The sequence below is a fragment of the Oryx dammah genome, unplaced genomic scaffold (assembly GCF_014754425.2).
Source record: "Oryx dammah isolate SB20612 unplaced genomic scaffold, SCBI_Odam_1.1 HiC_scaffold_26, whole genome shotgun sequence".
NCBI classification, from domain to species: Eukaryota; Metazoa; Chordata; class Mammalia; order Artiodactyla; family Bovidae; genus Oryx; species Oryx dammah.
The window spans coordinates 56338170-56364478 of record NW_024070210.1 but is presented as its reverse complement, the minus strand read 5'-3'; the positions used below and the strand labels follow the sequence as shown (position 1 = coordinate 56364478).

The window sequence follows — 26309 nt, the reverse complement described above, 5'->3', positions numbered from 1 at the left end:
CTTCCCTGCCCTTCATCATCTCCCGGAGTTCAGTCAAACTCATGTTCATTGAGTCGGTGATACCATCCAACCATCTAATCCTCTGTTGTCCCCTTCTCCTCCTGCCTTCAATCTTTCCCAGCTTTAGTGTCTTTTCGAATGAGTCAGCTCACTCATATCAAGTGGCCAAGGTATTAGAGCTTCAGCATCAGTCCTTCCAATGAATATTCAGGGTTGATTTCCTTTAGGATCGACTGGTTTGATCTCCTTGCTGTCCAAGGGACTCTCAGGAGTCTTCTCCAGCACTGCAGTTTGAAACCATCAGTTCTTCAGCACTCAGCCTTCTTCTCTCCCTGTCCCTTACCTTTTCAAAAACTTTTATTTATTTATGTGGTCTTTTTTCTGATTTTATTTTCCTAATTTCTGAATCAAGATTTTTTATATCCTCAAATGTTTAAATGTGTTTAGTTTTGTTTGAATTGTTAACTTTTATTTTTTTATGCTTTCTTTTTATCAGGAAGATTTCCCTTTGTTGATGTTTGTGAACTTTCCTGATTTTCTGTAGTAGTTCTTTGTGGTCTTTTTTCTTGTTCATTTTTACAGTATTGGGCTTTTAAGAAAATAATATTCCTAATTTAATGGCACCCTCTTTTTATATTTTTAATTAGAGAATAATTGCTTTGCAATGTTGTGTTGACGTCTACCATACAGCATTAATTAGCCATAAGTATACATATGTCCCCTCCCTCTTATACATAAACATAAGTATACATATGTACTTCCCTCCTACCCTCTGCCCCATCCCACTCTCTTGTCACAGAGCACAGGATTGAGCCCCCTGTGTTATACAGCAACTTCCCACTAGCTTATCTATTTTTTACATATGGTAATATTTATGTCTCAGTGCCACTCTCAATTTATCCCACCATCTCCTTCTCCCACTGTGTACACCACAAGTCTGTTCTCTATGTCTGCAACTCTGTTGCTGAATGGAACCCTCTTCTGTCTATATAGCAAAGTCCAAGTACTTTGAAGAATTTTTTTGGTGTGTGTGTATGTCATTTGTTTCTTTTGCTTGAGAGGAAGCTTTGTTATATCTCCAGTTTAATGGTTCTCTTTTGTCTTGCAGAACCGTAAATATTCACTCCTACTTTTTTTCTTTTACCTTTTACCATCCAGTTGCCAAAGAATTCTTTTCTCTTCTTTTTTGTCTTTTTTCTCCTCTCTGCATTTCAAGGGTTACTCACATAAATCATACCTGTCTATTAAAATTGTACCTGCTCCTTTAAATCATTCCTGACCCTCTAAGTCTACTTTGAAATCTCTTTCTTGTAGTTTGTGGACACTTGTTCTGTATTTTCAGATTTAATGTGGATCTAATCTTTCTGTCGTCATTTCAGATCATCTTTAGGTTCCTTCACTATCCTTCCTCTTCTCTGTCTTCTATAGATTTTCTTAGTCTGCTTTTGCTTGCTCAAAGCCTTGTGGCTGTTTGAGGTGAGAGTATGTGCACTGGGATTGATGCTGTTTCTTTTTCTTTTTTTTTTTTACAGTTAATTTGCAATTTTGTTATATCTTCAGATTATGCTGTAGGTGTAGTTTTGTGTAGAATTTAATTTTTCCTTACTGTTTGGGAAGCAATTTGGGGAGATAATTATGTAACTGCCACTGTCCTCAGCTGTCTTGGATGTCCTGGATTACTTAATAAATGGTAGTGGCATAATTAGCCATCTACATGGAAACAATAAAATTGGAATCCAATTTTACACCATATAGAGCTTATTAAAATGCTGCTGCTGCTGCTGCTAAGTTGCTTCAGTCGTGTCCGACTCTGTGCGACCCCATAGACGGCAGCCCACCAGGCTCCCCCACCCTGAAATTCTCCAGGCAAGAACACTGGAGTGGGTTGCCATTTCCGTCTAGATGAATGTAAAATTCATATAAAGACTCATGTGTAAAAACATAAAAATATACCTCAAGAAAATCCAGGTGAATATCTGGATAATCTAGAAGTCATGTGTAAGAGCGCAGTGATGTTGGGGTGCTCCTTTAACCAAGAGTGGAAAACAGGAGGTATAAAAGAAAGATGAGTGCGTATGTAAAAGATGGATTTAGAAGAAAATTTGCACTCTTGAAAACAATGATAAAATACAAAAACTTTTTACAAATTGACAGGAAAAATAACCCAGTAGAAAAATATGTGACTAGAAGGACACGAATAAACATTTCCCAGAAGAGTATGTCCAAATGACAAATACACATGCGATGTTCAGATGTTAGTAATCAGGGAGATTCAAATTAGAGCAGTGACATAGTCCCTTATAGCGGTCAAACTAGTAAAATTAAAAAGAGAAAAATTACTTGTGGCTCACAGGGATGAAGGTAAATAAGGTACTTTTATATCCTCTGCACAATGTTTAGGTAAATACTTTGCTGAATAAAGTGGAAGGAGGCTTGTGGTTTTATTTTCCCTCTCCTAAGTATATACTTTCCAAGTATCTAGTGAAGATAAATAAAGCGTAGTAATTATAAGCTTGAAAAGGGAAGTACCATTAGATTTTATATTTAGAGTTTGACAGGATGTATTTAGAAACAGGAAACTCCTTTTAATTAGCCTGGCTTATCTGTCACTGGAGCTTTTTCTTTAAGATCTATCTATATCTTGGAAATAAAATGCCCTTCAGTATATGAGGATCTTTCTCTACCACTAACTGTCATGACTACCATCCTGGGGACTTGTTTGAAAGGCAGGAGTTAGTCTCAACTCCCCTGCAATGTTGTATGATGAAAATTTTCAAACATACAGCAAAGTTGAAAGACTTAAAAATAAATAGGCATATATACTCAACACTGAGGTTCTTCTGTTAATACTTTATTATACTTGTTTTATCATATAGCTTATCCATATGTATGTGTGTATGTGTATATATATTTATATATATACATATACTTATGTTTACACATACCCACCAATGCATCTTATTATTTGATGTATTTCAAGATGACTCACATCAGTGTATTTCCTCCAAATATATGCTTTTATAATATATATATATCAACTCCATTATATATTTATGCTTATATATGTATATCAATTGAAGTTCTGTATTAAGGTAAAATTTACATGCAGTGAAATGTAAAATCTTAAATATATATTCACTGTGTTTTTACAAATGCGTAGAGCTTTGTAATCCAATATTGCCATCACCTTAGGAAGTTACCTCATGCCCTTCCCAGTCTATTCATGTCCTCACCTTCTAGAGGCAGCTGTCATTTAGCATTGAATCTTCTTATGGTTGTGTTTTCTTCTGGGTCAATTTGTAGGAGAGAAATTGTTGGGTCCTCAAGAAACTAATACATGTTTAGTTTTGGAGGCTTCCCAGGTGGCGCTAATGGTAAACAACCCGCCTCCCAATGCAGGAGACTTAGGAGACGCGGGTTTGATCCCTGGGTTGGAAGATCCCATGCAGGAGAGCATGGCAACCCACTCCAGTATTCTTGCCTGGAGAATTCCATGGACAGAGGAGCCTGGTAGGCTGCAGTCCATGGGGTTGCAAAGAGATATGACTAAATCAACTTAGCACACATTCATTCATGATTAGTTTTATAAGAAATTACTAGACGTCTTTCTAAGGTGGCTGTTCAGATTTTACATTTCCACAAATGGTTTGTCAGAGTTCTGATTGCTCTGCATCTGTGCTAACCTTTGATCTTGTCAGCCTTATTAATTTTAATCCTTGTGGGTGTGTATTAATATCTGTATTTTTAATTGGCATCTTTCTGATGAATAATGATGTTGAGCACTTGTGCATTTTGGCCATTCACATATCTTTGGTGAAGTTTTGTTCACATCCTTTTTGACGATTTTAAAAATTAGGTTGTCTTTTTATTATTGAGTTGTTCAGTTCAGTCACTTAGTTGTGTTCGACTCTTTGCGACCCCATGAGTTGCACCACACCAGGCCTCCCTGTCCATCACCAACTCCCGGAGTTCACTCATACTCATGTCCATCAAGTTGGTGATGCCATCCAGCCATCTCATCCTCTGTTGTCCCCTTCTCCTCCTGCCCCCAATCCCTCCCAGCATCAGGGTCATTTCCAGTGAGTCAACTCTTCGCATGAGGTGGCCAAAGGACTGGAGTTTCAGCTTTAGCATCATTGCTTCCAATGAACACCCAGGACTGATCTCCTTTAGGATGGACTGGTTGGATCTCCTTGCAGTCCAAGGGACTCTCAAGAGTCTTCTCCAACATCACAGTTCAAAAGCATCAATTCTTCGGCGCTCAGTAGGAGTCCTTAATTGTGTCTTGGATCATAGTCTTTTGCAGGATATATGTCTTGTGAATATTTTATCCCAGCAAACTTAGTTTTTAAGTGTTTTTTGTCAACAAATACTTACTGAGCACTTACCGTATGCTAGAATACAGCAGTAAACAAAATATATAAAAAAACATTCTTGCTGTTTTGGTGTCACTATGGTTCCTCAGTACAGTCAGGGAGACCAATAAGAAGGCTTCTTCGGTGATCCAAGAGATGATGGCTTAGACTGGGGTTTTAGCAATGGAAGAGTGTGAGAACTATTTGGATTCTTTTATATTTTGAGAGTAGAGTTGACTAATTGAATTTGGAGTATAAGTATAAGAGAGAGAGCAATCAATGATGGCTCCCAAAGTTTTTTAGCCAGAGGAAATGGAAGGATAGGGTTGCCATTTGTTGAAATGAGGAATTCCACAAGAGAAATAGGTTTGGGTGGGTGTGGGGGAAATGTTGGATTGGGAATTCAGTTTTGAATTTGTTTAATTTGAAATGCCTATTAGGTGTCTATATATGGAGAGGTCAAGTGGACAATTATAAGTTTGGAATTCAGAGGAGAGGCCAGGAGATATAAATCTGGGATCCATCTTCATGTAGAACCCACTATTATACTGATAGTGGGATCAGAATCCAAAGAGAAAAAGGTACATAAATAGCTGGTTTTTAAAATAAAACTTTTATTTTGTGATAATTTTAGATTTACATTAAATTTGCAGAGATAGTGCAGAGTTCTTGTGTGCCCTTCACCCTTGTATGCCCTTCCCTAATATTGCCATCTTAAATAACCATGGCACATTTATTGAAGCTAAAATACTAACATTGGTACATAACTGTTAACTAAAGTCCAGACTTTGTGCGTCATCAGTTTGAGATTACTAATTGTAATATGTGATGGAAGTTAAGAAACATTTTCTGAAGTATCTTCATGGGTTTTTGATTGCTTTTTCTTCTCTCTTTATAGAACTAATGGCTGAAGAGTAAATCAATATGGCAACTATGGTTCCACCAGTGAAACTGAAATGGCTTGAACACCTCAACAGCTCCTGGATTACAGAGGACAGTGAATCTATTGCTACAAGAGAGGGGGTTGCTGTTTTATATTCTAAACTAGTCAGCAATAAGGAAGTAGTACCTTTGCCTCAACAAGTTTTGTGCCTCAAAGGACCACAGCTGCCAGACTTTGAACGTGAGTCTCTTTCAAGCGATGAACAGGACCACTATTTGGATGCCCTTCTTAGCAGTCAGCTAGCACTTGCAAAGATGGTATGTTCAGATTCCCCATTTGCTGGGGCACTTCGAAAACGATTGCTTGTACTCCAGCGTGTCTTCTATGCACTTTCTAATAAATACCACGACAAAGGCAAAGTGAAACAGCAGCAGCATTCTCCGGAGAGCAGTTCTGGTTCAGCAGATGTCCATTCTGTTAGTGAACGTCCTCGGTCAAGCACTGATGCACTTATAGAAATGGGTGTTCGAACTGGTCTAAGTTTATTATTTGCACTTCTGAGACAAAGTTGGATGATGCCTGTGTCGGGACCTGGTCTCAGTCTTTGCAATGACGTTATTCATACTGCAATTGAAGTTGTGAGCTCTTTGCCACCATTATCGTTAGCAAATGAAAGCAAGATTCCACCTATGGGCTTGGATTGCTTATCACAAGTAACAACCTTTCTTAAAGGAGTAACTATTCCCAATTCTGGAGCAGACACTTTAGGTCGTAGATTGGCTTCTGAGTTGCTGCTTGGTTTAGCAGCTCAGCGAGGTTCTTTGCGGTATCTCCTTGAATGGATAGAAATGGCATTGGGGGCTTCAGCAGTTGTAAATTCCATGGAGAAAAGCAAACTACTGTCAAGCCAAGAAGGAATGATCAGCTTTGACTGCTTTATGACTATATTAATGCAGATGAGGCGTTCTTTGGTATGTATAATAAATCTCAGCATTAAAATTCTTACCTAACAATTTTGGAAAAGGTCAACTCAGCTTTTAATGAATTGTTGGTAACAGTGAATGATTTGAGAATTCTACTGGTGATGTTAGGTTAGTTAAATATTTTACATACTTGGAGTGAAGAAACTTTTATATGTGTTGATGTCAATATGTAATTTAAGGACAAACTAGTTGGTATTATGTTAAGATTTCTGAATCAGGAGTCAGGATTGTAGTTTAAGTTTTATGGCTTCTTGCATGAACTTGAGAAATCTAACTTTGCTGTGTTTTAGCAAACTCAGATGTAAAATGAGGGGCCTTGGATGGTGAGTTTGGAGATCTTTTGACAAAGAAATTGCTAATTTCAAGCTTCTCAATTTTTATTAAATATTTTCTATATGCTAAATATTATTCTAGGCCCTAGGGATACAGCAGAGAAAAATGTAGTTTCTTGGATTTCACATCCTAGTGGGGGAATCATATAAATTTCAGGTAGTATGAAGTTCTAGGAATTAAAATAAGGGAGGGAAAGGGAATGCAAAATGATGGACTCAAGCAGAGATTGGGGAGGGGATAGGTGTGGTATTTTAGTTAATGTGGTCAAAAAAGTCTCTGAATTGTGACATTTGAGCAGAGACCTGAATGGAGGGGAGTGATGAACTGAATGTCCTAGATCTGTAATGAATATCTTGTTCATGAAGGAATTTAATTACTTGATTATCATAAAAGAACTAACTTTGGATTCCATATTAAAGAATAAACAGTAAAATGCAGTACAGTATGATCAATTTCAAGAATTTCTGAAATTGAAATTTAATGCTTTTTGAAAACAGAATAAAAGTTTGAAATAAGAATACAAATTTGGAATATAAAGATTAAAACATTCATAAATTGACTTAATTTCAGTTGGGTGACATTGATCAGCCTTTTTGGTGTCCTTTATCACCAGATATCATATATCATTTAACAAATTTATTTAGTTTATAAAAATTGTGTGTATGTTTCATGTCTTAACCCCTGCCAAAAGTGAAGAGCTCTTGGATTGACAGGAATGTTTCATAAAAAACAGTTATGTTGAATTTACTTTTAAACTAGGGCATTTAAATTTTCACCTGGCTTATGTTTTGTGCTTGTGAACTGAATAGTAAATATTGGGTCATTTTTTTTACAAATAATTTTATTGTAAGTACTTGGAGACTCTAGATTATATCTATGAAAATTTGAATTTCTTAATGTTAAATAAAATGTAGACAGGAAAGCATGTGGTGCTTTGCTCTGAATCTGGAATGTTGGAAAGGTCCTATGATCTTTTATCTAAAGTAGAGACCTAGAGCCAGAGATGCGGTGATCTGAGTAAGAAAGATTCAAGGTAACAACAGTGAAAGGCACTTAGGCCTCTTGTGGTTTCTTATTGAATATTTAAATACGTACTTGCATATCTGTGTTTCTCATTTTATTTCGCAATTCTTAATACTTTCTGGTAACGTTTTCTAAATTTACACCATTTTCAAATATGTGATGCCATTTGATGACCTAAAATAATGTATCTGTTCTTGGTCACATGTTAATATTTCTGTGAGGAGTTACTTAATTCTTCATTTTACAGTCCCACTTATTTTCCATTGCCGTTGTCATAAAGAAAAGATGTTAATTATTACACAGTCAACTTATATGATTGTATGCTTACCCCTAGTGTATTTCCTTTTTAACCAAAATGCTAAATACCCTGAGTTAGAGGCCTTTTCCCCACCTTACCCTCTAAACCTTATCCTGCAGTATTGCTCCTTAGTGGGAAGAGAATGCCCAAAGAAAGTAAATTACTTTTCTCTGTATCTGTTTAGCTTCGTTGTCTTTTAGCACGTTGGAAATGTTTGTATGCATATTTGGTTGTGAGTTTAAATTGGCTCTATAAGCTTAAGAAATCTTCATACTAAATATACATACTACCTATGTAATGAGCTTTAATATTCATTTCATTAACGTATAGTATACTATTCCATTCATTTTTTGGATTTTTACTTACTGCTTCCCAGTACCTGGCATAAGGGAAGAAGAAAGAGGTCTAACCCTCGTTGAATGCCTGCTACCTACCAGGTGCTTTTTATAAACAGTGTCTCATTCAATTATCTTGTTAATCTGTAAAGAAGATATTATTTACTGTTATCTTAAGGCTGAAGAAACTGTGGCGGTTATCCAGAGTTACACACCTATTTGTCAAAAGAACTGAAAGTATAGCATGTACTCCTAATTAAGCACGGATGGGCCAGGCACTGTGTTAACCAATTCTTACAATTTAGTCTGTTGGCAAAGCCCATGTTTTTCTCTGACTACTATAGGCAGCTTTTACACTATTTATGTTAAAAAGACTGACTTTTCCCCCCATGAAGGCCTACCTTAAAGTAGATATAAAATACAATAAACTTATTTTATTGCTGGATTTCCAATTTTCTCTCCACTTGACTTCTTTCATTTCTGGACAGAATGTTGTATACACCTAGGCAGAAAGGGCCTCTTTTCTTCCCCTCCTAGGCTATACCCTAATGTTATAACTTTATGTTGGGGCTGCTGCTGCTGCTAAGTCGCTTCAGTCTGTTGGGGCTAGGATACCCCAGATAGCTTTCATCAGAATTCTGGGTATATTCTGGGGAAGAATCTTGTATGTTTGTGTGATTTATTTTGGCCCTCCAGGAGTCACCACAGGCCTATGTCAGATTGAATTTAATTAAATTTCAGATAGATTTTAGGGAAAAGAGATGTTATTAACTTGAACTTTGTATTTATTATTCTTTCTTGCACAGTGAGTGATAAGATCTGATGCTCTTGGTCTCCAGAATTCATATTTCTTACACTTTACAGTGTTATCAGTTGTTGTTAGTTGAGAACTCATAAAGTATCTAGAGCCTCTCCTGGTGTACTGGACCTCATCCTGACTTGATTCTCACTATCTTAAGATTCTCTCCTCATGAGCAGCTGGGATGAAACTTACCCCCAAGCTATTAATAGAAGTTAGAGGGAGAGATACATAATCATCAATTGAATACCTGGTATGCTTAGTCACTCAGTTGTGTCCAACTCTTTGCGACCCTTTGGACTGCGACCCCACCAGTTTCTTCTGTCTATGGGATTTTTCAGGCAAGAATACTGGAATGGATTCTCATTTCCTTTTCCGGGTACCTTCCCCACCCAGGGACCAAACCAGCATCTCTTGTGTCTTTTGCTTTGCAGGCAAATTCTTTACTTGCTGAGCCATCGGGAAACTGGTATAAGGCCTTAAAAAAAAAAAGAGTTCATCCTTAAATTGTATTTACATGTGTGATTCTTACTTAACCTCCACTACCCACACATGCAGTAATTCAGAGATTCGAGTGCAAGTGTGCAAGATAATCATTAACTTATATTTAAATGAAGAGTAGGGAAATAATGTCACTGTATATCCCCACATCCTAAAAAAATAAACTAAAAATATAAACAGCCATAAAGGCATCTTTGGCCTTTGATACCACTAGGTATTTACTGTGTGCCAGATACTGCTAGGCTCTGGGTTAAAAAGATGAATAAGCTTTGTAGCATCCATGCCTTTATCTAGCTTACAGTTTAAGGAAAGAGAGATGCATAGACATTTCATGTTAATGGTACTGGACTGTAGTAGAGGTCTGCATAGGGACAGGTCATGGGACATAGGAGGAATGCTAGAGGGGAAGGGGCTGAAAATGAAGGGTGCCTAATTTAGCTGAAAAGTTGAGTTTGCTTGCAAACATGAGGTTTGTGAGTGAGGGAGCTGAGAAAGTCTTCAGGTGAGAGGTTTAGTGTTCACAGATTGATGGAGGTGTGGGAGAGCAGGCTTCTGGATGTTCATGGTGGAATGGGATGAACTAAGGCTGACAGGCTAGGTGGGGCCATGTATCCCATGCTGTGGGGTTTTGAGCTTAATTCTGTAGGCAGTGGGGAGTCACTGAAACAATTGGAAGAAGGATAAAACCAGATAGCAAGAACATAAGGAAATGTACTCCATCAAGTCTTAATGTTCTTGTCTGATTATCTTATTAATAAAAAGACAGGTGGGGAAAAAATGAAAAGGTATTATGATGGTAGGTAAATAAGAGAAAGTTAATTCAATAAAGACCTGTAAAACCACATATTTTTGTTATTTTAATTTTCCGTGTATCTTTAGACCTTTGAACTTCCTGTTAGTAGTGTATGAATTGTTACACACTTAACATGCTTTATTTCCCAAAATGAAAAATGCCTAGATGTAGCCCTCTTTTTCTGTTATGTAGTATATTTACAAAACACATTAAGAATTCTATACAAAATGGGTTTTAGAGATGTCTTTAATCCTAATTGACTGGGGAGGGATTAGTCTCATGCTTAATACTGATTTTGGGGGGAGAATAGAAATCAACGACAGTCACTGCAGACAGATTTTAAAGAATTTAAAAAAAAATTGGTTTGGTGCAAAAATATATTAAAGACTTCCTGTGTTTTCTCTTCTTTCTCTGTGTACATCATACAAAATGATGACAATTACTGCTTCCAGTTTTGAGTTCTTTCTGTGTATTAAGAACGATGCTATGGATGTTTTATGTATAATTTCAGTTGTTACCACCAACAGCCCCTAAATAAAAGAGGCATTATTCCTGTCTAAGGATAAGGAAACTAATCCTTAAGTCACATTGCCTGTAAGTGATGAAGCATGGATTTAAACACAGGTCTGTTACTGAAAACATTATGCTGTTTTCAGTGTTTTCCTTTATACTGTAAACAGGCCTAAGAAAACCGATCATTATAGCCATGGTACCAGCTCCCAAGAAGGTATAGTAAGCTGTTGTTTCTCATCTGCTTTTGGTTTGGTGATCAGTAGAGGTGACCTTTAAAGAATGGAGTCACAGATTACAATTTTGTTTTTCCCAGAGGTTCCACACAGCTAATTATGGAATTTGGAGAGGCTGTACCTTATAGTATTTTCTGGTATAGCCACACCTTATGAGTCTAGGAACTAGGTAATTTTGAACAGCCAGCTTCTGATATAACTCTGAGACCTGCAAGTGGCTCTCTAAAGCCTTACTATTGGAAGTGTGAACCTCAGACAGTAGCATTGGTGTCACTGGAAGCTTGTTAGAAATGCGGAATCTAAGGCCCCTACCTATATTTACTGAATTGGAATCTGCATTTTAACAATTTCAGGATAATTCATGTACATTAAAATTCCAGAAGTACCACCTTAAGGGATTAGGAGGAAAAATTGATTTGGTAGCAGTAGCTTAGCACCTAATGACCCAGCAGCAAATTAAATAGCCAGTATCATTTCTTTCATTACCTAGGAATGTTAATTAAAATACCTTGAACTGATAAAATCATATAGTCCTGGAGATGAATGGGATCTTACAGAGCACGTAGGCCCAAATCCTTTCTACAGTAGAGGATATACTTTTCTATGGTATATTTGCCAGGTGATCATATAGAATGTATTTTTACAAACAATAGCCTTTGAAATAAAGCCATCAATGAAAATTTTACAATTATAGGATTGATAAATCAGAGAAGGAACTTGATATTTGTGATGTAAAGATTTAAGAATATAGGAATTTGAGGGAACAGTGCAGGTCAAGTTCACTCTGATTTATCAGTTTTCAGTAAAAGAGTGATTTCTGGTCATAACCATTGGGTCCTTTTGTGGAGGAATTGCATAGGAGGAACTGGTTTGGGTGAATGGGGGAAATGTTAGATTGGGAATTTAGTTCTGAATATGTTTATTTGAGATGCCTGTAAGGTGTCTATAAATGGAGAGTTAAGTGGACAATTACATTAGGCTGTTAGTTCCAGAGAGGAGCTGTGATTCCTCAGCTATGAACTGACTTGTGGGACTTTTGTTATGCCAAAACTAAGGAGGAACAGACTTAACTGCTGTTCTGGTCAGGATCATCAGTTAAGTTGGTTATATGCTGCTTTATTCTTGGAGCAAGTGAACAAGGCAGCCCCAGGGAAGTCCAGTATTCTTGCCTGGGAAATCCCATGGATAGAGGAGCATGAAGGGCTACAGTGCATGGGGTCGCAGAGTCAGACTCGACCAAGTGACTTTCACTTCACTTCATGTATTAAATATTGGTCACCCAGAGAGCATGTAATTGACAAAATTCTGCCTCTTTGACTGTGACCCTTAGAACAAATCACTGTTTAATAAGATAATCAGTGAGGGATTGGTACTTAATTTACTGCTTCACTAAATAGCCACATCTTTTACAACACATAAAAGTTGGTTTCATGATGTAATGTTAGGATTTGATCTTAAAGCACGTAATTATATAAACAGTTCTTTAAACGTTTTGTGGACAGTTTAAGTGATTTTAATATATGTCTCTCTCCTTACCAAACTGTATTCCACAATATCTTAATTATAGGGTTCATCTGCTGATCGGAGTCAGTGGAGGGAACCAACCAGAACATCTGACGGCTTGTGCTCACTCTATGAGGCAGCTTTGTGTCTCTTTGAAGAGGTATGTAATAATCATGGCTTTAAATAATCATACATTAAAAGTTGCTTTGTCAAGAGATAAACTGGAAGATTGTGATTGACATATACACACTACTAGATATAAAATAAATAACTTATGAAGACTGACTGTATAGCTCAGGGAACTCTGTAGTGGCCTGTGTGGGAAAAGAGTCCAAAAGGAGTAGATAGATGTATATGTATCACAGATTCACTTTGCTGTACATCTGAAACTAACACAACATTGGAAATCAACTATACTCCAATAAAAATTAAAGAAGAAAAACAAAAAGTTAGTTTGTCTTAAAATGCTTCTATTTATCCCTTAAAAATAATCCAATTCTGTCTCTGGAAAGGATGCAAAAGAAAGTGGTGTCAATGATTGGTTGCTTCTAGAAAGTGGAGCTGGGGTGTCGTATAAGGGGTGGGAGGGAGACATATTTGTCAATGCATACCCTTTTATTTATTTTGGACTTTGTATAAGGTACATTTTTTTAATTTAAAAATTTATTATTAAAACAGATAAGAAACACAAACATATGCCTAAATGGAATTATTATAAAACAAATAGCCTTTTAATCTGTGCTCAGGAAAGAAATAAAACTTTACCAACAACTTTAGAAACCCTTTCATGTCCTGGTCATTATCCCTTTCCTCCTCTAAAGAACCACTGTCCTGAGAGTAGTCACTTCCTTGCATTTCTTTATAGTTGTGTGCATCCCTAGACACCATAGTTCAGACTTGTCTAGCTAAAAATAAATCATATGTATATATTTATCTTTTCCTTCAATGTATTTTGGACTTTTTAGGTTGTAGAATTTCCTACCATCTGGATTTTGTTAATTGATTACTCATAATACAGTTCCTATGTATTTCTTGTATTTTGACAGGTGAATCTAGAGATTTGATCTGTTCCAGGTTTGATCCCTTTGGCAAGATCATACATGGTGTTGTGATCTTTCATCTGGTTGTCTCTTTTTGTAGTACTAGCAACCCTGAATTCTTAATGATCAGATCTATTAATTCATTGATGCTTGGTTGCAAAATGGTACTATTCTAATTATATCTTTCATCTTTCAGTTGTTAGTTGGAATGTTTTCATGAAGAGATGATTCCCTTATTGACTGTTTGGTTACCTTGCGACAGTTCAAATAGGAAAAGCAGAATAAATGTTTGATTCAAAAAAAAATTTTAACACCAATTTCTATTTACTAGTTTTCAGTTTAATGAACTGGTCTTCTGTCATCCTTCAAGCTTGACCAGTTGATTTCACTTGAAAAATACTATTACGAACTCAGATTTAAACCTATTCAAGTTTTACTTCATTGAATTATCATCTGTAGTGAAGCTGGTGCTCTCTTATCTTTGGCCAACAGTCTTTCAGGGTAATAGTCTCTTCAGGGTGGTTCCCAAGTTCTTTTAACATAGACCTAATAATCTTTGAGGAGAAGGCAATGGCACCCCACTCCAGTACTCTTGCCTGGAAAATCCCATGGATGGAGGAGCCTGGTGGGCTGTGGTCCATGGGGTCGCTAAGAGTCAGATATGACTGAGTGACTTCACTTTCACTTTTCACTTTCATGCATTGGAGAAGGAAATGGCAACCCACTCCAGTGTTCTTGCCTGGAGAATCCTGGGGATGGGGGAGCCTGGTGGGCTTCCATCTGTGGGGTCTCACAGAGTCGGACACGACTGAAGCGACTTAGCAATAATCTTTGATAGCTTCCTTGCTAACTGACCCATCAAATTGTTCTTAACTCAAGATGGACTCATCTTACACATTTCTTGATCTGGATCTGCAGCTAGCTAGCTATTTCTCCATAAGCCTTGGTTTCTTTTGGTGGAAAATAGTATTTTAGGATCACAATCAGGGTGCTCATCACTACTGTGTCAGTGTTATTTTTCTAGGCTCTTACAGTAGAGCCAGGAAGCTTGTGTGTGTGTGTACATGTGTGCGAGTATTTAAAGCTAGTAGCATACCTCTTTAGTTGATACTTTCAATTTCAGGGCTATAGAATTTTTACTTACCTTTTCTATATTACAGTTATCTCTCCTTTCTTTCAAAGTAAGAACATCAGTTTTCAAGGTACAGGGATGTAAAATTAGAATATCCTGTAATTATTTATTTTGGTCACATAGTATGGCACATAGAGTAATCCTAAAATAAGACAAATACTACCATCATATGTTTACTAAAAAATGCTTTTTACATATGATTTCCCCATTTTTTGTAGTTGTATTATACATACATACTCAGAGCATGCATAACTCTGCGTTATAACCCTCACTTAATATGAGTTCTATAAATAACTACATCTTTAATACTCACTGCCAGTTTCTCTTAGTGTCTCTCTATTCTTTTTAGTTGTCTGAAGCTTATTCTCAAGTAGAATCCTCAGTAAAGAATTATGGAAAAGATTCTCTTAGTTCTTACATGTTAATTGCTATGCTTTTTATACTTAAAAGTGACTTTCCAGAAGAGAGAAGATAAAATCTTTGGCTCACATTTTCTTTCCTTCTACTTCTTAAATATATTTATCCATTTTTTTCTGTCATAAACCTTTGCTGCTGAGGTCTGAAGATAATCTGATTTTCTTTCATATATTTATGAGTCACATGCTTGTTTTGCTGAGAAGCCCAAAGGATCTCTTTGTTAGAAATCAGTAATTTTACTAGAATACATCTTGATGTTATCCATTTAGGGTTGATATTCTCAGAGATGTGAAGATTTCAATATGTAGTCTGAAATCTTTTTTTATTTCAGGGAAGTTTCCATAAATTATTGTTTTTAGTACTATTTTTACTCTTTTTTTATTTGGTTCTCTTCTGGGACTCCTATTGGTTATTTGTTGGATCTTTGCCTAACTAGTAATTCTCACGTTTTCTTTAATACTTTTTATATGATTTTCATTTCTTTTTTATTTCTAAACAACTTGTATCCTTTTAATCTTTCGTTGCTCTTACGATATTATCTTTTCTATTTATTTCCTCTCAGATTCCCTATAGTTTACTCATTTCCAAAATGTTTTTTCTTTTATTTCTAATTCTTTTTTGAGTCTGTCATCTTATTCTTGAACAAGTCTGGTTCAGATTTGTGCTTTTCTTTCATGTCTTGTTTCACTTTCTCAATCCCTTTAGCTGGCTTTGAAATAGGTTACAGTTTGATATGTCTTGTGGGCAGTTCTCTTCTGGCTTGCTTTTATTTAAAAGTAGTGATGTTATTCTGTCTCTTCCCTCCCTCGCTCCCCCCAACAATAGCTTCATATGGAATTTGACCTTTGTACTTTTTTGTTGCTTATTTTTATGAAAATTTGTTTTATTTTCCTAAATTTTTAGAATGGGATGAGATTCAAGGTACCTTTTCTAAATCCAAAGACTCCCTTCCTCTATTATTTTTATGTAATATTATAAAAAAAGAAATAAGATGGTTTCCAGCATATTTCCCTCCCCACCTTTTATCTTAAGCTTCTCTCTTTTCTCTCTGTTGTTCCCATTCTGCTAAACTTTTATTCCACTCCTAGTATTTCTGCTTTGCATGAGGGCTCTATTCTGGAAGGGAGTACTGGCTTGTCAGTTTCAAGAGGTCACCGAATTAGATTGCTCTAGCTTCTTTCAGACTTCTCATCGATCCTTTGTACTTACCTGCTTTTTAGAGAGGGCAAAGCTCTTCCCAGTTGCAGCTGCTTAGATTGGCTCCCTGTTCTTTCTGGTGAGTACTGGGTTGGTTGTTTTGGGCCTTTTTCTTACTCTTAGATCTGTCAGATATTCTCTGGCTTCCTCCTGTACAGATATATTACTGTGCACATTCTGTGTTTGGTAGTGGTTTGTTTGCACCTGCTCATATTTTGGAGTTATTGGAACTATGTTTGTCTAGTTTTATTGTGAATGTTAAGCATGAGTTTGGAGTTTTGCCTTCTTTTTGCTCTGTGCAGTGATTCCATGTTTGGAAAACTACATTGCTGCTGCTATTGTCATCTTCCTAGAATTATTCCCACCCTGTAGTTGTTTTTAAAAAACATTTCTCAGTCTTTTGAATAAATTTTTTTTTACTTCCTCCCCCATTCCTTCTACTTCTTCCTCTCTTTCCTGCTTCCCTCTCCTTCTCTCTCTCTTCCCCTCTCCCCTTCCCTTCCCCTCCTCCTTCCTTGTCCCCTCAACTTCTCCTCCTCTTTCTTTTTTGTGGGGGTCAGGGAAGGAGGGCTATGATTTTTTAAGCCCTATTATAGAATGGTAATCCATCCAGTATATAATGGGCCTCCCCTGTGGCTCAGATGGTGAGGAATCTGCCTGCAATGCAGGAGACCCAGGTTTGATCCCTAGGTCAGGAAGATCCTCTGGAGAAGGTAATGCAACCCATCCCAGTATTCTTGCCTGGAGAATTCCATGGACAGAGAAGCCTGGCTGGTTACAGTCCATGGGATCGCAAAGAATTGGATACAACTGAGTGACTGTCACTTCACTTCACTTAAGTATATATTCCAAGATGCCATTCCAGTGGATGCCTGAAATTGTAAATAGTACCAAACCCCATAAATACTGTTATTTCCTATATATAGATATCTATGTTAAAACTTAATTTATAAATTAGGTACAATAAGAGAACATCCAAATTGCTAGCATAGCTCCTCTTGGACTTTTGGGCCATTATTAAGTAAAATAAGGATTACTTGAACACAGGCACTGAAATACTGGCAGTTGAGCAGATTACCAGATGGCTACTAAGTGACTAATGGGTGAAATAGTTTATGTAATGTGGCTGTGCTGGACAGAGGGATGATACTCAGAACAGTATGCAGTTTAACATTTATGAATTATTTGTTTCTGGAATTTTCCATTTAATGTTTTCAGATGACAGTTGACTGCTAATAACTGAAGCCACAAAAAAGTGAAACTGTGGGAAAAGGGAGACTACTGTAATAGATCTTGAGATAAATTCTAACTTACTTGAGCCCATAATCCTTATTTTGGCAGCAGAATTTCAGATCTTTTATTAGGGACTAACAGCCTTTATTTATGCACATTTTGTGTGTTCTCAGAACTCCCGATGTTCACTGAAAATTATTTGACACACATATTCTCTTGTTTTTGGGTACTATTTAAAGGTTCTGACTGAAATTACTCTATACCTTCCCATTTAATGGTCTGGTGATATAATATATTGGCTTTTAAAGATTCCTCTTTTATTTTGCTTGATTCAGAAAAAATAAAACCAATAAATAAATAAATAAAAAGCTTTAAAAAGCAGTCAACAAATTGAAAACTACTGTAGCCAGAGATAATATCTTTATTGTATGCGATTCATACAGGTCAATAAAAAATCCACTGAGCTCTAATAAATGAATGGATGCAAATTAGTGGTAAGCAGATAGTTGGGAAAATTTTAGTTCTGGTGATAATAAGGAACTGTGAAGTTAAAAGAATGCATCCTCTTTTTCCCCAGTGAACTTTCCAAAAAAATTTAAAGCGTAATAGTTATTGGTATGAATGCACTGAGACTGGTACTCTTACATAGGCCTATTCATTGGTTAGGGAAACTGTGATGACAACCCTGGTTCTATGCTTTTGGCAGGGTTTTGAGGAGAGAGGAGAAGTCTGAATTTTTATAAAGCATTATGAATGGCAATAGACTTTACCATTATATTCAACACAAATGGTAAATAAGCCATGAGTTTTTATATAGCTATATCTATATATACATATAGATGTACATATATAGATAATGTATATATAGATTGTATATAATATATATACAATGTATATATAATATATGTATAGATGATGTAGATAATGTATATACAATTGTATATAATATATATATAGATAAGGTAGATGGATTATATAGATAATATACATATAGATATATACATATATGTGTGTATATATATATATATATAAAATGGCCCAGAGCAATTCAACACTCACACATGTATCTACACATAACTATACATGTATAGATATATATACACACATAGGTATATACCCATAGATATACATATATACCTATGTGTATATATATATCTATACATATATACATGTATAGATATGTATAGATACGTGTGTGAGTGTTGAATTGCTCTGGACCATTATTGTTTTTAGGGAAGCCCTCATTTTATTCATAATATCATAACACCAGTTACAAAGGCAATTTGGTATGGTATGTTTCAGGAATCATATGATTGTTGTCATTTTTTGCATATAATAGTCCCATTTCTGAGTTTCTCTACTAAGGAAAGTAATTAAACATGTAGCAGCAGCTATATTCTTAAAAATGGCTTATATAACTAATAAGTAGAAAGAATCTGAATGTCCTTTTGAAGGAAAATACTTAAGTAAATTGTGATTTTTACATCAGATGAAGTATTGTTGGTTCAATTATGAAGACTAGGTAGACAAAGAAAATTCTGTATGGTCATTTTGTGTCATCACTTGTATATCCACTGTGATAACTGTTAAAAAGCATGTATATGCAGAACTCTGGAAGGACATATATTAAAAAAAGGTAACATATATTAAGGTGACGGGATTATTAAAGGTGCAGTTTTTCTACTTGTTTTTCTATAGTGCTGTTTTATGCGTTAATAAAATATTTAGGTATAAAAGTTGATTGTGTCTTCTCCTCCCCATTTTTGCCATGTTTGTTAATATCCTTTAGTGATTTTTTTCTGTAGGAGTAGATAATCTAGCCCTCTGTGTTTAAGATTGGATGTGTTCTTAGGTTATTTGAGCAGTTGAGATAGTTTTAGAAGAAAGAAAGTCAACAATTTCAGAGAATATTCATAAAAATATCTATACTAAAAATGTCTTAAGTGTTCATTGCATATTTCTTATTTTAATAGGTTTGCAGAATGGCTTCTGATTATTCAAGAACATGTGCTAGCCCTGATAGCATTCAGACTGGTGATACTCCCATTGTTTCAGAAACCTGTGAGGTTTATGTTTGGGGGAGCAATAGCAGCCATCAGTTGGTAGAAGGCACACAGGAGAAAATACTACAACCCAAACTGGCTCCTAGTTTCTCTGATGCTCAGACTGTGAGTTCTCTGCATATTTTACAAATTGGTAGATGACAGAGATTGCTTTAAATAATGTTATGAGTGGGATTTTTTTGGGTTTTGTTTTTATGAGTGAATGTTCTTGCTTGTTTTCTTATCTATATTGTTTCTATACTATACAGCATCAGTTTTTGCATTTTTATAGAAAAAATATTTTAAGTCCCTCATTTTCCTAACAGTATTTCCAAGTTTTAAAAAATCAAATTTCCATCAAGAGTTTTAAAAAGAATTATGAATGTCAACAGATTTACCATATATTCAACACAAATAGTAAATAAGACTAGGTAAAAATTAGAATTTTCCTTTTGCCATATTGGCATTTCATTTTCTTATTGTGATCATTTTTTTTTACCTTTGTAGCTACCTTTTAGGCAAATTGGAACTTTCTATATTTTTATTAAAATATATGTTTTTCTCAAATGAATTTAGAATAAATATTACATGGTTCTTCTTACAGTGGACCTTAAGGAATTACAGGAAAATTTTACTTCTTTCCCTTCACCGGTTATATTGGAGGAGGCTAAAACATTTTACTTTGTTGTTTTGTTGAACCAAAACTGGATAGATAACCTGAAAAGATAAAATATACATTAATTTGAGTTAACAATGAAGTCAATATGAATAGGCCATTAATAATGTTCTTAATTTTTCTGTTTACTTCTTAATCTCTGTGGAGATGCATTTCTACTTTAAAAGATTTCCTTTGAGCTTCTTTGGTAAGATAAACTTTAATATTATACTTTGATTCTCACAGAAGCATTTTATATCTGATTCTGTTTGTTTATAGATTGAAGCTGGACAATACTGCACTTTTGTCATTTCTACAGATGGCTCTGTCAGAGCTTGTGGTAAAGGCAGCTATGGAAGACTAGGCCTTGGTGACTCTAATAATCAGTCTACTTTAAAAAAGTTAACATTTGAGCCTCACAGGTCCATTAAAAAGGTCTCATCTTCTAAAGGATCTGATGGTCATACTTTAGCTTTCACTACAGAAGGAGAAGTCTTCAGCTGGGGAGATGGTGATTATGGGAAACTGGGACATGGAAACAGTTCAACACAGAAATATCCCAAGCTTATTCAGGGCCCTCTGCAGGGAAAGGTATGTGCCTTCTTTTTGGATTTAAAAATAATTAGTTGCACTGGTACTCATGATTGCTATAATAGACAATAGCTTTCACATTTTGGTGTATTCTGAGGTAGCCCCCCTCCTAACCCTTTGGCTTATCTTTTGTATGTCTGCTTGATGGTTTACAGCACACTTTCACATATAGTTTTAAATTTTAATTCTTCTAAGAGCTTTATTAAAGCAGTTATTATTTTCATTTTACAGAAGGAAACTGAGAATCATCCATTTCATAAATATTTATCTAGTACCTTACATGGGATTCCCTGGTGGCTCAGACGGTAAAGCATCTGCCCACAATGCGGGAGACCTGGGTTTGATCCCTGGGCCGAGAAGACCCCTTAGAGAAGAAGATGGCAATCCATTCCAGTACTCTTGCCTAGAAAATTCAATGGATGGAGGAGCCTGGTGGGCTACAGTCCATGGGGTCACAGTCAGACACAACTGAGCAACTTCACTTTCTTTTCCAAGTGCCAGGCAGTGTTTTAGGCATTTGACATATAATAGTGAACAAAACGGGCTTCCCTGGTAGCTCAACTGGTAAAGAGTCTGCCTGCAATGCAGGAGACCCTGGTTCAATTCCTGTGTTAGGAAGATCCTCTGGAGAAAGTGTTCTTGGGCTTCACTGGTGGCTCAGATGGTACGGAATCTGCCTGCAGTGTGGGAGATCTGGGTTTGATCCCTGGGTTGGGAAGATCCCCTGGAGGAGGGCATGGCAACCCACTCCGGTGTTCTTGCCTAAAGAAGCCCCGTGGACAGAGGTACTTGGCAGGCTACAGTCCATGGGGTTGCAAAGAGTCAGACACGACTGAGTGACTAAGCACAGCACAGTGAACAAAAGAGACAAGATTCTTACTTTCGTGGATCTTTGGGCTGGAGATAATAAATAAGCAAACATATAAAGTAATTTCAAATAATGGTAAAGAAAAAATTGAGTAATGTAACAGATACTAACTTTGATGGGGTGTGATACTAGATAATGAGATCAGAGGGTTCTCTTGTAGTAAAGGGCATTTTAACAAAAAACTTAAATGAGGCATTAAAAGTCGTTAAGTAAGTTGCCCAAGGTCATACACAAATAATTAGCACCATTAGAAATTGAATCTAGAACTCCTCTTTTTCTCTTTTACCTTTCCTTAAAGAAATGAAGTCATTTTCCTAACTTAAAATTATATGCAATTTTGTAAGTTCCTCCATTTTAAGATTGCATTTTCTCTATGAATATTTTCTTTTATAAAAACCTTTAAAATTTAAATACCAGAATTAAAAGTGGGATACTTTCATGGGAGTTTGTCTGACAGGGTTGGCCGTCAAATGAATTTTCAGTTCAGTTTAGTTTAGTTACTCAGCCTTGTCCGACTGTTTGTGACCCCATGAACCACAGCACACCAAGCCTCCCTGTCCATCACCAACTCCTGGAGTCCACCCAAACCCATGTCCATTCAGTTGGTGATGCCATGCAACCATCTCATCCTCTGTCATCCCCCTTTCCTCCTGCCCTCAATCTTTCCCAGCATCATGGTCTTTTCAAATGAGTCAGCTCTTCACATGAGGTGGCCAAAGTATTGGAGCTTCAAAATCAGTCCTACCAATGAACACCCAGGACTGATCCTCTTTGGGATGGACTGGTTGGATCTCCTTGCAGTCTGAGGGACTCTCAAGAGTCTGTTCCAACACCACAGTTCCAAAGCATCAATCCTTTGGTGTTCAGCTTTCTTTATAGTCCAGCTCTCAATCCATACATGACCACTGGAAGAACCATAGCCTTGACTAGACGGACCTTTGTTGGCAAAGTAATGTCTCTGCTTTTTAATATGCTGTCTTGATTGGTCATAATTTTTCTTCCAAGGAATAAGCGTCTTTTAATTTCATGGCTGCAGTCACCATCTGCAGTGATTTTGGAGCCCCCAAAAATAAAGTCTGACACTGTTTGCATTGTTTCCCCATCTATTTCCCATGAAGTGATGGGACCAGATGCCATGATCTTCGTTTTCTGAATGTTGAGCTTTAAGCCAACTTTTTCCCTCTCCTCTTTCACTTTCATCAAGAGGCTCTTTAGTTCCTCTTCACTTTCTGCCATAATTGTGGTGTCATCTGCATATCTGAGGTTATTGATATTTCTCCCGGCAATCTTGATTCCAGCTTGTGCTTCTTCCAGCCCAGCGTTTCTCATGATGTACTCTGCATATAAGTTAAATAAGCAGGGTGACAATATACAGCCTTGACGTACTCCTTTTCCTATTTGGAACCAGTCTGTTGTTCCATGTCCAGTTCTAACTCTTGCTTCCTGACCTGCATACAGGTTTCTCAAAAGGCAGGTCAGGTGGTCTGGTATTTGCTGGAGCAAATGAATTTTACTTTATTATAACTTTAAATGTTTAAGATATCAGCCTTAAAGCAGTGAGCCTTAGAACATTCCACTTAACATCAAGTTAAAGTGTTGAATATGGGACTCTAAGAAACTTCAGAAAATACTCTTTAAAATTATATTGTTTTTAGTTTTTCTAGTACCTTTTTTTCTTAATCTCCATTGTTTTAAATTTTTTGGCCCTGTTTCATGACTTTAAACCCAGTGATTAAAGCCAGGCCACCACCATGAAAGCACTTAGTCCTAACCACTGGACCTCCAGGGAATTCCCTACTTATATTCTTTTAATGTTCCATTTTACAGTGGAAATATTACCAGTTAAAAATAACTTAGTATGAATATCATGAAGGAAAAAGTCCCCAAAAATGAATTAATAGTTTACAGGTAAAAATTTCAGAAATTCTTGGTAGATTATCTAAAATGTATTAGGTGCTCAGTATTTTTAATTGAATCTTAGATTTTCTAAAGTGAGTTCTTACTTTTGCAGATTAAAAAATGTGGTTATTAGTACAGATATTTTTCTGTTTATTTTTCAAAAGTTAGTGAATTTGATCATTGTTAAAAGGTATAAGTGATCCCCCAAATTGTGCTGCCATGTTCCCTTATTTTCCCGATTCTGCTTAGCAACTCTGTAGCTATTTGAGGGTAAAGAGATACTGTTAGGAGTTTAATTGATAAAAACTTATACACTCCTTAGATCTTCTTTCATTGGTAACAGTGTGTTTTTGAGAGTTAGCCCTTTTATGTAATGAATTTTTCTTGATTAACCAGGACTGGATTATATTTAAAAATTTAAATGTTTTATTTAAAATTTTTTCTTTGTATCATGAGTGTTCAGCCCCATCCAGCTCTTTGAGTAAAGAGTTGATTGGTGATGTAGTAATATTGCAGGTGATTAGATTGGTGTATTGGGGGCGGGGAGGCAAGGGGTGAGAGGGTGCTGCTAACCTTTACAATCTCTTCATAAGAATTAAGAAAAGTTGTCCTTTCTTGGTAGAAGTCAGAGCTTGTGGCTTGGCCAACAGAGCTTTGGCTGTATTTCAGCACTTTCTTGACCCTTTAGCTAGGCACCCTTGTCTGGAGCAAAAGCTTCTAAACTGTACATGGCACTTCCTGGATGAGTCGTGAATATCAGTATCTCTGAAGTCTCTGCACAGAATATTTTAGCATCTCTGTATTCATCAGATTCCCTTTGTGTGCAATGCAGGTAGTTGTCTGTGTGTCGGCTGGATACAGACATAGTGCTGCTGTCACAGAGGACGGTGAATTATACACATGGGGTGAAGGAGATTTTGGAAGATTAGGTAAGATTTTTTAATAATTGAAGTTATTCTCACAGAAAAATAGAAATGACAATGGTTATTGAGAAGCAGTGAGACTAATAGGCCAAAGACTGTTTATTTTTTTAGTTTTAAGCTCAGAGAAAGATAATTTTAGAGAGAGAGAGTACCTAGATTCTGATGCTTTTAAGATGTAATTAAATCTAGCAGATATTTACTATAGGCGTTATAGAATTTCAGGGATAAGAAAGATACCATCCTGAAGTGATCCTGAAATGTGTAATATAGAGGTAGTGAAAACAAGTAACATTAACATGATACTAGACAGCTATAGATATGTGCTATGAGAGGAGCATGATAGAATGTTCTGCTGATTCCCTGAAGGAACTGAGTAACTCATAAATGGAGCAGCCTAGAAGATTAGATGCAAAGATATTAGAAATGATTCAGTTTTTCATATTTAATTGCACTTTAAAAATTCCTCAATTCTGTAAGTAACTTGTAATGTTTATTCTACCTGTGAAGTAATGACTTAAAGAGTTAACATTATTTCTTTGTTGTTGTGTGTGTTTTATCCAAGGTCATGGTGACAGTAATAGCCGTAACATCCCAACATTAGTAAAAGACATTAGCAATGTAGGAGAAGTTTCTTGTGGCAGTTCACATACTATTGGTTTATCTAAAGATGGGAGAACTGTATGGTCTTTTGGAGGAGGAGACAATGGTATGTAAAAAAATATTTATTGATAACTTTGGCCTTTTTTTTCCTTGGGTTTTAAAAATTTTATTTTTCAGTTGTACAAGCCTATTGTAGAGAACTCAAATACAGATGAGCAAATGTTTTTTCTGACATTGAAAAAATTAAAATGAACTGTTTCTACAAATGTTGCTCATAAACATTGTTAAAATTTTGGGAGATAGACATCTAAATGTTATACATATGCACTTATATAAATATGTGCATATATTTCTATATAGATGTTTTTAAAAAAGAAAGCAGACCTATCTGTACCATAGATACTATCTTGCAACCTGTTGGTTTTTGTCTAATAGTATCTCATGAATATCTTTCTGTGTCAACAAACATGGCTGTATATTTTTATTTTCAGTGGCTCAAAGTATTCTTTCATGTGATTGTAGCAAAACTTACAAAGCAATTTATTATTGTTGAATATCTAGACTGTTTCCAGTTTTTTTCAGTATCAAAAACAGAGTAGTGAATGACAGTCTTTTCCTACGGTTCTTAAGTCACTCCCACCAGCAATATGAGAATGCTCACTTCCCTATATTCCTCAACAATACTGGCAATTAAAATTAAGATGATTTAAAAAATAGTTTCAGTAGTGAAAATGGTATTTAGTTTGTATTTACTTTTTAGGGAGTTTCTTGGCCTTTTTTTTACCCCTTCTGGTGATTTGCCAAGTTTTCTGATTGGTGAATTATTGAGTCTTTTTAAAAAATAAAAAATAATTGTATGTATACACATTCTTGAATGTGTGTGCTAAGTCGCTTCAGTCCTTTCCGATGCTTTGCGACCCTATGGACAGTAGCCCTGTCCCAATCTCCTCTGTCCATGGGATTCTCCAGGCAAGAATATTGGGATTGCTGTGCTCTCCTCCAGGGGAATCTTCCCAACCCAGGAATCAAACCTACATTTCTTGTATCTCTGGATTTGGTAGGCCGGTTTTTTACCACTAGTGCCATCTGAGAAGACCACACATTCTTGTATAGGGCCTGTTTATTAGCAAATTTGAAGTTAGAAATATCACCGTTAAAGA

The 26309-nt window shown here is 36.1% G+C and overlaps 1 protein-coding gene across 1 annotated transcript in view; it reads left to right on the top strand.

Moving 5' to 3' along the window:
- Positions 1 to 26309, top strand: part of HERC1 (HECT and RLD domain containing E3 ubiquitin protein ligase family member 1) — a 194134-nt gene that overhangs the window by 31799 nt on the left and 136026 nt on the right. Inside the window, exons 2-7 of the mRNA XM_040226709.1 lie at positions 5254 to 6209; positions 12617 to 12712; positions 19545 to 19739; positions 20548 to 20859; positions 24459 to 24555; positions 25112 to 25255. Coding sequence (XP_040082643.1) covers positions 5280 to 6209; positions 12617 to 12712; positions 19545 to 19739; positions 20548 to 20859; positions 24459 to 24555; positions 25112 to 25255 — 1774 coding nt within the window. The 5' untranslated portion in view covers positions 5254 to 5279. The remainder of the gene's footprint in view (positions 1 to 5253; positions 6210 to 12616; positions 12713 to 19544; positions 19740 to 20547; positions 20860 to 24458; positions 24556 to 25111; positions 25256 to 26309) is intronic.